We start from the raw sequence: 14,493 nt of genomic DNA, 5'->3' as shown, positions 1-14,493 counted from the left end.
GAGCGTAAGGTACGGAGGTAATGCTTCATGAGCGACCGCGCCAGTAAAGCCCTTGCCGAGGCCTCCCTGCCGGGAGAGCCTCGAACATACGATGCCAGATCAAAACGCAGTGGAGTCTCGCAGGGGCAACGTAGGTAGCTGATTCGTTCGAAATGGAACATGACAGCTAACGCCTAGCCGATGTACGTGATAGATATACTACTGTTCTCATCGTATTTGTCTCCGGTACCAGTGCGTAAGGTTTGTAACACAAGTGAAGCATAGATACCGCGGCAGCGAGGCGAGCGCATATTGACGAACGTCGATGCTGATGTCTGTTATCACTATAGAACCGAATGGAGCGAATGGAAAGAGCAGGGAGACAGTGTAGCATTGGTTATAGGACAAGTACATTAATCGACATTCGTCAGCACGCAAGATCTCTTCTATTTCAGGGGCAGTGTTAATACTAGATCGTGCGCACAAACGTGCGTCTTCTGCAGCTTCTTGGGCTTCTCGGATATGGTTGTACGGGTCGGACGGAGGAGGGGAAGGGAGGGGAAGGGAGGGGAAGGTAAAGTTCCGGGGCTAAAGTAGGGAAAAGCATCGTATGCTCTGGGAATCGCAGGGTGATTTTAGAGGTGGAGAGAAAGAGGAAGAATGAGTATATCATACCAAAGTGAAAAGAGAGGGGATTCAGAGCTGAAGCTTGAAGGGGCTAGGGAACGCACTGTCATGTCTCGTAAGGTTACACGTTCTGAAATTAAAAGCTCGGCTGATCTCAAGAATCTGATTGGTCTAAAAGTTAAGTGTTCGGTGAAAAGTAACTGCGAGGCGAGCGGTACCGTATGATTAGGTAGGTAAAACACCTAGAACCTCTTTGCGGCCAAAACCCCAGAATCGGACGAAGGGATTAAGGTTAGTTAAAAGGCTCATTTTTGCCGAAAATGGGATCGCGTAGTAGACGCTAAGAAATCGGGCTCCGCTACCGCCTTCTGTCTTGGGCCTAATCACATTTTGACCTAAAATGCGATGCAGTAACCGGCATCCCTGCGTGGCGAGAATCCCTTAGTAAATAAGTACATCACGAAAATCTCAACGCAAATTAATCCTATTCGGCTCGTAGCTTCCTAATACTAAATTTTAACCATTTTTGATCTATACCTATATGTATATACAAGAGAGCTTTTATAGGGGTTAATTAATTATACTTTAATTGTCTTTACACCTGACCCTTACTATTTTACACATGAATTTTTAACACCTTAACAATGTTCTTATAACTAGAATCTCTCGTAAGGTGAGGAATGAAGTAATTTGCTTAGTTTATAATCGTTTTACTTAATGTTTCACTTAAGAGGCGGAGCAGGCCTTCGTCTAGGAGAAAGTGACGACTGGACCACTGTGAGGCGCACAATATAGCAGGGTGCTACGCAAGTAGTCAAGGTAAGGGGGTGGAATATAGGGTAAAGTATGGAGTGAAGCGTGGAAGTATATTGATTCCAAGAACTGGTTCTCAGTAATAAACTAATCGATGCCCATTTCCAAAGCTCGCATGCCTCCATATATAGAATCTAGTGTTCCGCTGGATGTACGGAAGCACTAGCCCCAATTAGGGAGTGCGATCCCACATAAGCACTAGCCCAATTAGGCTACCAAATCCAGCTGAACGCTCGCTGTCAATGTGCGCATCACAACCACGGAAATGGCTCTCGGCTATAACTGCTCTTTCTGTAAGGCGCCCGCTGCTTTAGTGCAATCATCGCCGCCTTTACAGCCGCCTTGTGGCTAAATCCACCATCAAAGCCCTCACAGCCGATATATTGCCATGGAGGGTAGCTTCATGTAAGGCAGGCAGTTCGATCTCTTCTGAATCAGAACTAGAGAATTGCTTTTGCAAAGTGGAATATTGTGCTATGACGTTGAACAGTTTTTAAATTCTCGTTGGAGAAACTTCGTTGTTGGAAGCAATATAATGTATGTTAACGGAGATAAGGAAGATTGGCTGAGGAGGGTTGCGGAAGAAGAATAGAATGTTGATTTGATGTCGTCTTTGCGTTGACTTTAAGTGTGGTTACTGGCCTAAAATTTTCCCGAGAGACAGTGTTCAGTGTTCGGTTTATAGTAATTAGGAGCTTAATAATAGTATTATTTCTATTCTTAGCCGTGTATATTAAAGGTATCTGACTAATTCTATTCTTTGAGTCTGGTTTAATATAGTTTATTGTAAGAAAGAGCCTAATAGCTACCTCTTTCCCTCTGCCGCGTTGACGTCAATCCCCAGCGCTGCGAGCAGCTGGCCCGCGATAGCGGTGTGTCCTTGAGAGGCGGCCCGCAAGAGCGGCGTTCGGCCGACCTCATCTGCCGTATTAATGTCGATCCCCGGCGCCGCGAGCAGCTGACCTATAATAGCGGCGTACCCTTGGTAGGCGGCCCACGAGAGCGGTGTCCGGCCGTCCTTGTCTATTATATTAACGTCGATCCCCGGCGCCGCGAGCAGCTGGCCTACGACAGCGGTGTGCCCTTGATAGGCGGCCCACGAGAGCGGCGTCCAGCCGTTCTTGTCTGCTATATTGACGTCGACTCCCGGCGCTGTGAGCAGCTGGCCTACGATGGCGGCGTATCCTCGATATACTACCCGCGAGAGCGGCGTTCGGCCGTTCTTGTCTGCCGCATTGACGTCGACTCCCGGCGCTGTGAGCAGCTGACCTACGACGGCGGCGTATCCTCGAGAGGCGGCCTGCCAGAGCAGTGTCCGGCCGTCCTTGTCTGCCGTATTAACGTCGACTCCCGGCGCTGTGAGCAGCTGGCCCACGGTGGCGGCGTATCCTCGATATACTGCCCGCGAGAGCGGCGTCCAGCCGTCCTTGTCTGCTATATTGACGTCGATTCCCGGCGCCGCGAGTAACTGGCCCACGGTGGCGGCATATCCTCGAGAGGCGGCCTGCCAGAGCGGCGTCCTGCTGTCCTTGTCTGTTATATTGACGTCGATCCCCGGCGCAGCGAGCAGCTTGCCTACTACTCCTTGATGCCCGAATAATGAAGCAAGGTAGAGATGTTGAATTGGTACTAGCTTACTAGTCCTTCCAGTACCAGGTTCAACTACTAATATTAGCTTCGCCACTCTCATTTATAATGGTTTACTATGGAAGCATATGGAATAGCTCACTATGGAAGCTCAGTGAACGCTCACTAATATGATTTATCAGCTGATTTATAATATACTGGAGGAAATCGCCACCCACTAGTGGGTATATAAGAACTGTACTTTAGATTCCTTCCTCTCCCTTTTTACTCTTCACTCTCCTGTATCTAGTCATTCTACAGATTGTCAAACTCCAATATATCGATTTTCCATCAATAAATCGATCACTTTCCAATAAGAGACTACTGAGCTTCGTAGGTGGCCTATCATATCCCCAGAATTCCCAATACACCAGACCCCAGGTTATATATGGGTATGTTTGAGGGTTACAGATACCCGAGGCCAATCCTATCGAAATATGGTCCATTGGAATCGTAGCTTCTCGGAAATGAACAGACCAATTCACTGCAGCATACTCGAGGAAATCATACTTAGAGACGAGTTTTGCGACGGTCTTAGAAAGTTTTGGAGATTGGTGTTCTAAGGGAAATCCCTCTAATCGTAGATACCACATACAGATATGGGCGAGAAGGAAGTTCGAGTCTTTTATAGAGAGTGAATGCTTCCAAATCCAATCAGAAGCAGCCATTGATTGAGAAAGTTCCTTTTCCCCGACCAAGAACTCTTTAGCTGTTTGATGGAGCAAATAGACGCTTCCATCAATAACGCTAACAAAGAGACCACAGAGGTTTCTGATCAAGTCCTTGGAGTAATCATCTGGTGGAATCTCGAGGTCCTCAAGTGCTTTATCGTCTGGCTGAATCGATATCGCGATGCTCATTTCTTTTACAGAGAGTGGCCTGATTACCGTACAAACAATCTGTAAGAGTTTCTTTGCTTGTTCCTTGTCCGTGCTCTGGTTGAGAATGGCCGTATAAGCAGTATTAACGGAATCCGGTATCATGCCAAATATTTTCTGTCTGCCTCTCTTCGTAATAGATTGGGCGTCTTTGCGAATTAACTCAAATATTAGCTTGAGCCATAGGTACGTCCTGTGTTCGACCTTGGAAAGTTCTTCACGCAAAGGGGAAAAGTGTTTTTTGATCGAGGTGCCATTTTTGCTGGATCTTCTCGAGTTCGTCTTCAATGACAAGATCAATTTCACGCTTGATTTGATCTGTATCTTCTTCGCCTGTAAGACGAATCGTGGGTAGCTGTTGGATAAGGTCGTTAAATTCGTCTGCGATATGCTGCAACGGCCGACTGGTGACAAGAAACTTGAGGGCTGTCTTCTCTGAAACACGAGGACGACCTTCGTAAAACGCACATACTTTTTGTAGCAAGTATTTCAACTCTGATTGTCTATATTCGTCGAGAGCATCTAAGATGCAGATGATCTCTCCAGCTTTTGGATCTGCGGAGGCTGTTGTAAGAAGATTCCATAATAAGTCGACGTTTGCGACAAGCCTGTCTCCATTCTGATTGTGAACTTCCAGAGCATGGTGACGAAGCTCAGGTTTTTGGGCAAAGAGCTGATGGAGTAAAGTAAGATTACATAGAGCTTTGGTCACGGTCTTCTGGTCCTCATTGTCGTCCTTGAAGAAGAAGTAACATATTGTTCGCTCCCTGGTGGTCGCTTGTAATTCTCTGTCCGCAAGAAACTTGGATAGTACAGATTTACCACAGCCTGGATCTGCAGAAACCCAAAGGAGGCTCGAGGTGAGGCTGTCCCGCCAGGTGACATAATTCGTATGCCTCAAAAACCATTGGCACGTGCCTTTGACAGGGAACGGGTTTCTGTCTTTATATCGCTCGTAGTCCGAGGTTCTGAGGAGCTGCTGGCATTTGGTCTTTTTCTCGGTTCCCGGATGACTTCCAATATCTACGTGGAAAAAAAATGACATTATCAGCTATGTGCACGAACCTACTATAAGGCTCACCTACTTGTGACATTGAACCCCCCATACACATTTTGACTCCCAATTCCGATTGCTGTTCCAGAGCCAGTGCTGCTGATTGCCTGGGTTGGAGGAACTCCTCGCTCAGGAACACTACCAGGGGGTTCGAGACTACCAACTTGTGCTGCATTCTGGCCACTCTCACTCAAAGGCTCCCTTTGACTTGTGTCGGTTGCTGGGGTTGAATCCATTAATTCCACCAAGTCATGCAACCTGTTTAAGACCCTTTGATAGCCCACGTCGTTCCTCCTACTAAATTTTGTCATGTCCATATGATTTGCACCAATACTCTGATTAGGGTACTGGTTCAGTACCGCCGACTGCTCTGAAACAATAATCCCCACGCCGACAACAGGTTTCTCCTCGAAGAAGCAGTATATTCTGATTTGAATATCAGGTTTGAGAAGAGATTGCTGAAATTGCTGTTGCACAGCAGTCAACACCTCCGACTTCCGCTGAAGGACTCCTACAATCGCTGGATTTGTATGGCGGACGACTTTTAGGTACTCCGCAAGCGTATGCCCCCAACTTGCCAAGTCTGCGCCGCCATGGGGCGTGCCCATGAATATGATCCCCCGCGTAGATTGGAAGAGTTTCTTGAGGTTTGGCTCGCCTTCTCCACAGATCAAGAGCGCTTGTTCGCAGACTAGACCGCCTAGGCTGTGGGCGATGAAAATGATGGGCCGCCCCCTGTGTCCTCTTCGTTGATCCGATACATCAGACGCCAAGTTCTTCCCATGATTCCTGAGATTGTTACCCCCGGCCATGCCCCACAATTTGACAACATCGGCATCGTACAGTAGAAACTCGCTATAACGATCCCCGATATAGCGATATCCTTAGTAATACGATACGGCCGTACGGTCCCGTGCTTTTTTAGCCTTAGGCTTACGATATCCTTAGTAATACGATTATTGTTAGGTTCTTCGGTCCCAACCCTTGATTTTTGGTGGTGTATCGTTCTAAATTAGCCTGAGCAATGGATCAATTTATCGATATTCCAGAGCCCTCAGGGCTATCCGCTCCCTCTCAGGCTCTTACCTCTGGCTCTCTAGCCCCCGAACAGCCTAAAAAACGACGAAGAGGCATGACAGAAGCTAATCGCCGAGCTCTACGGAGGCATAAGCAATCCCATCCCAAAGCTACTCACGCTGATCTTATTGAGTGGTTCCAGGACGAGTTTAACCACAAGATCAACCAGTCGACTGTTTCCCTTAGCCTTAGCCCTCAATTCGATTACCTCGATACCGATACACGAAAAGATACAAGCCTTACGCTTCAACGTTTAAGCCAATCTAATTGGCCTGATCTTGAAGCGGCACTCTTTGAATGGCAACAGAAGATGCAAGGGCAGAAGGCAGTAATTACGGGCGATACTCTCAAGCAGAAGGCACACGAGATCTGGCACCTTCTCCCTCAATATCACGAGCAACCAGAGCCTAAATAGTCTAATGGGTGGTTGACCAACTTCAAGAATCGCTTCCATATCAAGGAATACGTCTGCTATGGCGAAGGGGGCACGGCAGATATCGATAGCCCTGAGAATATCAAGCAAATGCAGGAGAATCGAGACTTGGCAGCCACATACCCTCCTGAGAACGTCTTGAATATGGATGAGACTGGTTTATTCTGGAAACTGTCACCAAACCGTACGCTAGTAACTGAGGCTAGTAATGGAGGCAGAAAGAGTAAAGACCGAATTACTCTTACTCTTACGGTCAATGCTACGGGTACTAATAAGTGGGAGCCTTGGTTAATTGGAAAGAGCGAAAACCCTCGGTGTTTTAAGCATATTAATCGATAACTCTTGGGTATACAATACAGGTATAATAACTCTAAGTGGATGACTGGTGTCATCTGTGCAGAATACCTCTACTGGGTCAATCGCAAGTGCTCTGCTCAAGGCCGGCACGTTCTTCTATTCATGGACAACTTCTCAGGGCACTAATATGGTATTGATCTCGTTAGTGGAAAACAAGCTCTCTCACACGTACGAGTGGAATGACTACCTCCCAATATAACATCGCACTGGCAACCGGCAGATCAAGGTATTATTAGTGCCTTCAAGCTTCATTATCGCAAGCAGTAGGTCAGCTATATGATCAAGCAATTTGAGGCGGATAAGGATCCCAACAAGACAGTTACTCTCCTCCATACGGTCAACTGGACAGTACATGCCTGGAACAACCACGTCAAAGCTTCCACGATTACGAATTACTGGTATAAATCAAGCCTTATCGCAAAACCTCTCCTTGGTGGAGATCTCGATGCCCACGGCGAAATTGATCTAGAATGGGCTACTCAGCAAGCAAAGGATCGAGAGATAATCGAAACCCTCCAATCGACCATTCAGCGTACCACTCAATTCAACGATCCTCTCCCTATTAGCCAGTTTATTGCACTAATTAATGAGGAAATCGTGGAGGATGAGAATATGACTCTAGAGGTAATTGTGAATCGCTATGCACAGGGAGGTTCAAGGGATACTCAGTCTGATATAGAGGAGGAGGAGGAGCAGGAGGAGATTAGGGAAGTGAAGTTGGTTGAAGCGATAGCTGCACTTGATTTACTGAATCTATATGAGAAGCAACAGGAGGATGGACAAAGTGAGGTTATACGTAAGCTTGATGCTATAAAAGCTACGTATATCCAAAGGAAGGCAGCAAAGGCAAGGCAAGCTTATTTGGAGTTCTCGGGAGGTTCTTTGCAAGTAGTGAGGCGTTAGGGTTGAGAGGTTCTTTATATATCTTCAGTCCCTTCTATATTTAGTACATATGCACGTGATCCTTGATTGAACGATACCTCGGTGTATCGTAAGAAAATGGCGCTAAAAATGGTATCGTTATAGCGAGTTTCTACTGTAGCCGAAGGCCATGATGCGTGCGGTTGGTATATCCTGTGCCAACTCTTGCGGCCAGAAGGCTCGGTTCGGGTGGGTCCATGTCTTGTCGCGATTGCCAGTGAGGCCATGAACGAAAACGATACTATTTAGGACATAGGTTAGAAATGGTCGTCACAGCAGCTAGATTTCGGATCATACTCAAGAGCAGCATCAGTTGGATCAGCTATGACCCTTATTCCGGTGTCTCCTTCCGTGGAATACAAGTCAACCGTCTGTTGCGCTACAGAGCTTGTGCCTGACCTGGTTGTGGGATCCGCGATTTCGGGCGCCGTCTCCGAGCTCGATTCTCGGCCCGTGGACTTCTGGCGTTTCAAGACGCGATCAAGTATCGTCGAGCCCAGTCTTTTCGACATCCTTGGAATTTGTCTAGAAGCTCGAGATTATCTGGTTCAGATTTGTTGAGTAGAGCCTCGCCCTTTGGGTTTGGCACTTCGAAGCCCGCGCTGCGTTCAGCTGAAAAGTTCGGGCCGTTCGATTGGCTGCGGGAATGCATACTCAAAGACTCTCGCGTCCAATCTCGTGTCATTTTACGGCAAATCAAAAGCTTGATAGAAAACCCAGCTGGATATGGGAATTTCGGGGCATCTAACAGGTGGAAGACTGCGAAGGGGTTAGTGCCCAAGGGGCTAGACACTGATGGGCGTGAGAAGTGGTTATGGAGACAAGGGAGGTAGGATACAATACTGTGTTCTAAACAATCCTAGGTTTTCGCCAACCATGATCTTGCATGCAAAAAGGAGATATCAAAATATTTTATTCAAGATTGTTATCTGTCATTTGCATTTTGAATAGGACAATACTACAACTTATGACCTGCTCCAGAGGCGCGCAGGGCTTCTTCCTTCTTCCCTCCAATTCACTTGACAATGAGCCCACGTGATAAGAGCAGTCGAATGCATGATTTAACATGCATTCCGGGTTGACTAATTGCTTAGTAATAATGGTCCCGGTACGATGGATGCCTGAGGCTGAAAGCTGTGCCTAGAAACGCAGTTGTGGCATCTCAACTTAGATAGAGAAGCTTTTCGATCATCAGTTCCTGCGCATAATCTTTTACAGAACCATTCCACGCTTGCGTCATTCCTAGCAACGATGGCCGCGGGAATGATAGATTTAGTCCGACAGGCGGTCCGCAGCATGCTCGCTGCTCTGCAGATGCCCGATGTCGATGAGGACGAGCTTGACGACTTGACTCTTCGCACTGGTCACACAGGTAAGCTGCGAGAGCCTACTGAACCCTAATCGTTAAGCTGAGGTTTATAGTTCAGAAACGTCTTGTAGAGATAAAAAGGAGAGGCGTGCCTCAACTCCTGCCCCTTCATTTTCCAAAGAGAAGAAGATGACGTATCCCCTCAAAACACTCCTCCGCATTCTCCTCCTTCCGCAGATACCTCGAATAACCTTACTTTACGCAAATCGAGCCGCATAGAGTCTAGTACAAAAAGATCATATGATGGCATGCAAGGTAGACACGATGGGGCACGAGGCTACGCAAGAAGTTCAAGTATAGCGTTCAAGAGATACCAGGTATGTCTTCCTATCCTCCCGATGTGGCCGATAGGAACGAGAGGATAATCTTATGGCAGTAGATGGTGTCAGAGACACGACCGATGAATACCCTAACAGCGACCCTGCAACAAATACACCGTCGGAAGTTATCCAAAAGCCTGTGAACAAGACTACTTCTGCAGCACCGTCTACTAATTCCTCCCTCTTCAAAAAGCCTCCCAGCAGCAACCCGATAGCGGAGACCACTACGGGGACGACTACCGTATCTGCCGAAGATCACTCGAATAATATGACCGCCCCATACACTGCTGGAGGAGATGCTCCTACAAGCGACCCCGGTGCGGATTGCATCGAAACTACCACTGGTTCTCTCCCACCGAATGAGCTTATTAATATAAAGCGGCCGGTTCTCGATTAGTCGAGTAACTCCCTCGAGATTATTCTGGAGGCGCTCAGGACGCAGAATACCGACCCCATAGCCAATTCCACGGTTCCAGATACGTGTACCGTGCTCACTTATACTAACCCTGCAGTTTTTGCAAGAATAATTACTAGTATCGGGATAAACTATATTAATAGTAACTTCGCGATCCTGGCCTTCTGTACTTGAAGTTGAGAAATAAAGGCTACGAGAATATAAGCGAAATAGGTTATACCAAATCGAAAGGAATTAAAAACAAATAAATATATTATCCGTAGTATAATTAAAAAGGGAAAAGAAATATTAGGAAGAGGAAGAGCGCCTGGTTAAAGAAATAGAGAAGGCTATTACCTATTTAAATATAAGAGACTTTACTAATCGTAATCTAAAAGATATCCTATCTGAGTGTAATAGGCACACGTGATGGCGCATGGACAGGTGTCAGATGTCGTGGATCTAGTTTCCTATTTTAGGTAAAGCTTGTAATCGGAATCATACGGGCAATCGGAATTATACGGATCGCATGGGATCGTATTTCCTAGTTAAGTAAAGTGCTTTGCAGGCTTGGCTAAGTACTAGGAAACATATAGGGAGACGCTCCTAGCTTTGGAAAGAGGTATTAATTAGTCTTTATTAGAATTAACTCTTGGAATTAGTTATATTTGCAAGCGTTACTCTATAGCTTACTTACCTTGACTACTTATATATTACCCTGCTATTACGTACCTTATATTCTAATTAATCTAACCTTCGGAGAGTAGTTCGTTACGAGGTAGTCAAGCTATTAATAAACAAAATATTAATAGCTAGAGTATTAATTAGGAGAAGCACCTCTACTATTACTAGGATAACCCAACCGGATACCCAGGGGAGCGCCTAGTTAAGTACTCTTCATATTATCTAATTAGAAGAAGGAAGTAGAACTCAGATATCCCTAGATGTAAGGCACGTAATAGCAGGGTAATACACAAGTAGTCAAGGTAAGTAAGCTACGGAGTGACGCTTGCAAGTGTAACTGATTCCAAGAATTAATTCCAACAAGAGACTAATCAATACCCCTTCCAAAGCTAGGAGCGTCTCCCTATATATTCCCTAGTACTTAGCCAGGTATGCGAAGCCCTTTACTTAATTAGGAAATCCCATACGATCTATATGATTCCGATCGCAAGCTATACCCAAAATAGGAAACTAGATCTACGATATCTGATACCTGTCCATATACCATTACATATACCTATTACATTAATCCCCCCTCTGGGCCCTTATCCCCAAGAGGCCTGGGAAAACTGCGAATAGCTTTACAAATATCTCCCTAAAACTTTCCTGGCCGCGGGCTTTCCCCAAAGACTTCCCATAATTGCCCTATTATTACGCCAGGTAATAGAGTTGAGGATATAGTTTACTAATCCTTTCTAGCTAGTTCGCAAATCGCCTCTGGCAATTCCCCCTTGCAAAGGTAGTACGAATATAGCATATACTATCGGATATAAAGCTTATCCGATCTCCTAATTAGTTTGTAAATCCTAATTTAGCCTCTATTTGCGAATAAATTATTATTCTATAGGCCCAAGAGCTTGGAAAAGTTAATCCAATCTTCTAGTTCATTTGTAAATCCCTTTTTTAGAATTTTCTGGGTATTCCTGGTATAGAGCCGGTTCCGAATTCGTAATTACTATTCGGGGAGAGAGTATTATAAAAAAGCCTCCCTTTTCCTACTAACTAACCTTCCTTTTCCTTAACTATAATACTATACCCAGCTCCTCCTTATCCCTTGCCTTCCTTTTTTAAGCCTTCTTTAAGCTCCTTTAAGCCTTATTTAAACTTTATTCAAGTTCCCTTCTAATTCCCTCTTCTACTTCTTTATTTATTAAGATAAATACTTCTCTTAGTACTTATTAGCCTATTATTACCTATTTGGCTAATACTTCTATATCCTTAATTTGCTCTTATTATCTTTAATATTCCAAGAATATTACTAAGTTTCCCGACCTTATTTATATTAAGAGTAATAATTACTTGGTATATAATTACTATTATTCTAAGAACAAGAAGTATAATCCTATAAATTATAAATTTCTTCTTTTATTTTTTATTCTAATACTATTTAAGATTTCTTAAATATATATAATATAATTAAACTACTTTCTTTAAGCTATTAATATATATAAGTATCTTTCTTATTTTTTATCTAAAAGAAAGAAGGCTATTATTATTCTTCTTTTATACTAAACTATATATATTTCTTATATTAAAGCTATTATTTAAGACTAATGAATTCCCTTAATAATTCAAGAAATAAGTCAAGTAATTCTTACTAGTTTAGTATAAGTATAAAGTACTTTTAATAATATAATTAATATTTTTTAGTATTAAGTAAGCTTATTTTTTTCTCGTTTCTTACTAATAGCTAATAGCTTTATAGGCTAATTTACTACCTATTTCTCGAGAGAATCCTAATAAAAATAATAATAAAAATACTAGAAAGTAATTATAAGAATAGGTTATTTATAGGATATAGAAATTAGAGTTTTTAATAATTTTTATATAGTTTTTCCAAGAATAAATATATGGTTTTTTAATAGTTTTCTAATAAAAGTATTTATTTTTTATATTTCTATTTAGCTAATAGTATTATAATATTATTCTTTTCTAAATATTCTTATAATTCTTGAGCTATATTCTCTAGATTATTTAGTAGTTTTTATATATTATTTACTAGTAAGTAGTCTTTCTAATAAATAAGATACTTCCTTTCTTTTCTATTCTTCCTATAAGCTATAATAAATTCTATCTCGAATTCCTTTTTATTCTTAATCTTAACCGGCTCTAGTTCTATTATAATACTAGCTTACAGGTATTATAGTTCTAAGAAAAAAATATGAAAAATATTATAAATCTAATATAATAGTAGTAATTCCAAGTAGTATATCTATTTATATATTTCTATAACTTTTAGAACTTTAAAGAGGCCAAGATATCTATTTACTAGCTTTATACTAGGTTATAACTATTAAATATTCTTTATATAAAGCATAACTTTATTATATATCTTAAACTTCTTATTAATATATTTCTTATTATAGTACTTTTTCTATATATTTATTATTTCTTACTATTATTTCTCTAGTATTTTCTATTTTATTTAAATTCTTTATACTCTTTCCTATATTACTAGTATCTCTTTTTCTAAAATATTATTCTTAATATATAGTTTAATACTAGGATAAAATTCATATAAAATATAAAATAGAAATATTTCTATTATTAAATATATAAAGTTATTATATGTGAATTCTATAAAAGTAAGCTTTATTACCTAGTTATCTTACTAGTAGCTAGTATAGTATCTCAAGTATTATTCTAGAGTTTGGTTTAGATTCTTCGTTTATTTATTAGTTTGCGGATAAAATACTATATTTAGCTATTATTAAACCTTTAAATAAAAATATAGACTTAATTAAAACTTGCTTATAAAGACAAATCCTCTATTAGAGATTATATCTATAAGTATACTAAAGTCTTTAATAATATAATATATAAATAGCTTTACTAGCTTAGGAGCCAAGATTTTTTTAGTAATTAAAATATATTATATTATTTTTATATATCTATTAATAATAATAAGTATAGAATTATATACTTTATTATAAAACCTAGAAGAGAATAGTCTTATAATAAAGTTTATAGTAATTTCTTACTATAGCTTAAAAAAGAGGAGAAATAAACTAAGTATACTATATAGTAAATATCTTTTTACCTTAGTCTATTAATATATAGGATAAGTTCTAATATAGTCTTTTATATTCTTTCTTATATTTTACTAGAAGTACTTTCTCTAGAGAATCTCTAATATCTTACTAATACTAAAATACCTACTTATAGGATTATTATAATTAGTTTATAGTAATTCTTTTTTAAGAGCCGGCTTATTTAGTATATAAATAGTACCCTAATATCTTAATAACCCAGATATATTAAGTTCCCAAGTCTTAATAGCTCTAGTAAAAGTCTCCTTTAAGAACTATTTATATTACTAGTATTATACTAATAAATTAAACCTTTAGTACTATAATAGTAGTTTAAGTAATATCTCTTTACTTTCCTTATATATTATTTTGGATCTAGCTATTTATATAGCTAGAATCTATAATATATACTATTTATAACTAGCTATATTAGTAATAGGCTTAAGTAATAGTATCTCTAGTACTATTCTATTACTAAAATAGACTTTCTTTTCGGAATTTCTTAGTATCTCACTAATTGAGAAATACTTATCTTTTTTTTCCTAGGCTTTATATTATAGTATTATAGGAATAGTATAGTATCCTATTACCGCTACTTATAGGGTTCTCTATTCTGTATTCTATAGCTTATTATAAAGTATAAATAATAAAGTATCTTTATTTATATCTATTATAAAGTCTAGCCTCCTTAATAGCCTATTAGTAGAATTACTATATTCCGGCTAGTACTCTAAGATAAAGTTAAAGATAATTAGCTTCTTTACCTATCTTATCTATTAATTATTTAGTTTTCTCTTAGTTATAAAGTATTTCAAGTTATTATAATTTATTTTAATAATAATAATATACTAGATATATATTAGGTAATATTACTAAGTATGAAATACTAGAAT

The 14,493-nt window shown here is 40.9% G+C and overlaps 3 protein-coding genes across 3 annotated transcripts; 1 reads left to right on the top strand and 2 right to left on the bottom strand.

Annotated features, from left to right (window-relative positions):
• Positions 1-2,371: 2,371 nt before the first annotated feature.
• On the bottom strand, positions 2,372-2,941 carry K444DRAFT_503697 (ankyrin; the record flags this gene model as incomplete). The annotated part of the gene is made up of 1 exon (XM_024873373.1): positions 2,372-2,941. A coding segment is annotated over one exon (570 nt), but the record flags the coding sequence as incomplete, so codon positions are not given.
• Positions 2,942-5,000: 2,059 nt separating this feature from the next.
• K444DRAFT_531235 (uncharacterized protein) lies at positions 5,001-8,277 on the bottom strand (the record flags this gene model as incomplete). Its single annotated transcript, XM_024874963.1, has 3 exons — positions 5,001-5,860; positions 7,882-8,006; positions 8,063-8,277. The coding sequence occupies 3 exons, from the start codon at positions 8,275-8,277 to the stop codon at positions 5,001-5,003; spliced, it is 1,200 nt and encodes a 399-aa protein (XP_024735933.1).
• A 673-nt stretch (positions 8,278-8,950) lies between these two features.
• Positions 8,951-9,851, top strand: K444DRAFT_664193 (uncharacterized protein; the record flags this gene model as incomplete). Its single annotated transcript, XM_024886931.1, has 3 exons — positions 8,951-9,137; positions 9,188-9,451; positions 9,486-9,851. The coding sequence occupies exons 2-3, from the start codon at positions 9,383-9,385 to the stop codon at positions 9,849-9,851; spliced, it is 435 nt and encodes a 144-aa protein (XP_024735932.1). The 5' UTR covers positions 8,951-9,137; positions 9,188-9,382.
• Between the last annotated feature and the right edge of the window lie 4,642 nt (positions 9,852-14,493).

Source organism: Hyaloscypha bicolor (genome assembly GCF_002865645.1).
Source record: "Hyaloscypha bicolor E unplaced genomic scaffold K444scaffold_87, whole genome shotgun sequence".
NCBI lineage: Eukaryota > Fungi > Ascomycota > Leotiomycetes > Helotiales > Hyaloscyphaceae > Hyaloscypha > Hyaloscypha bicolor.
The sequence above is the reverse complement of the archived record's forward strand: the minus strand, read 5'-3'. Positions and strand labels throughout refer to the sequence as shown.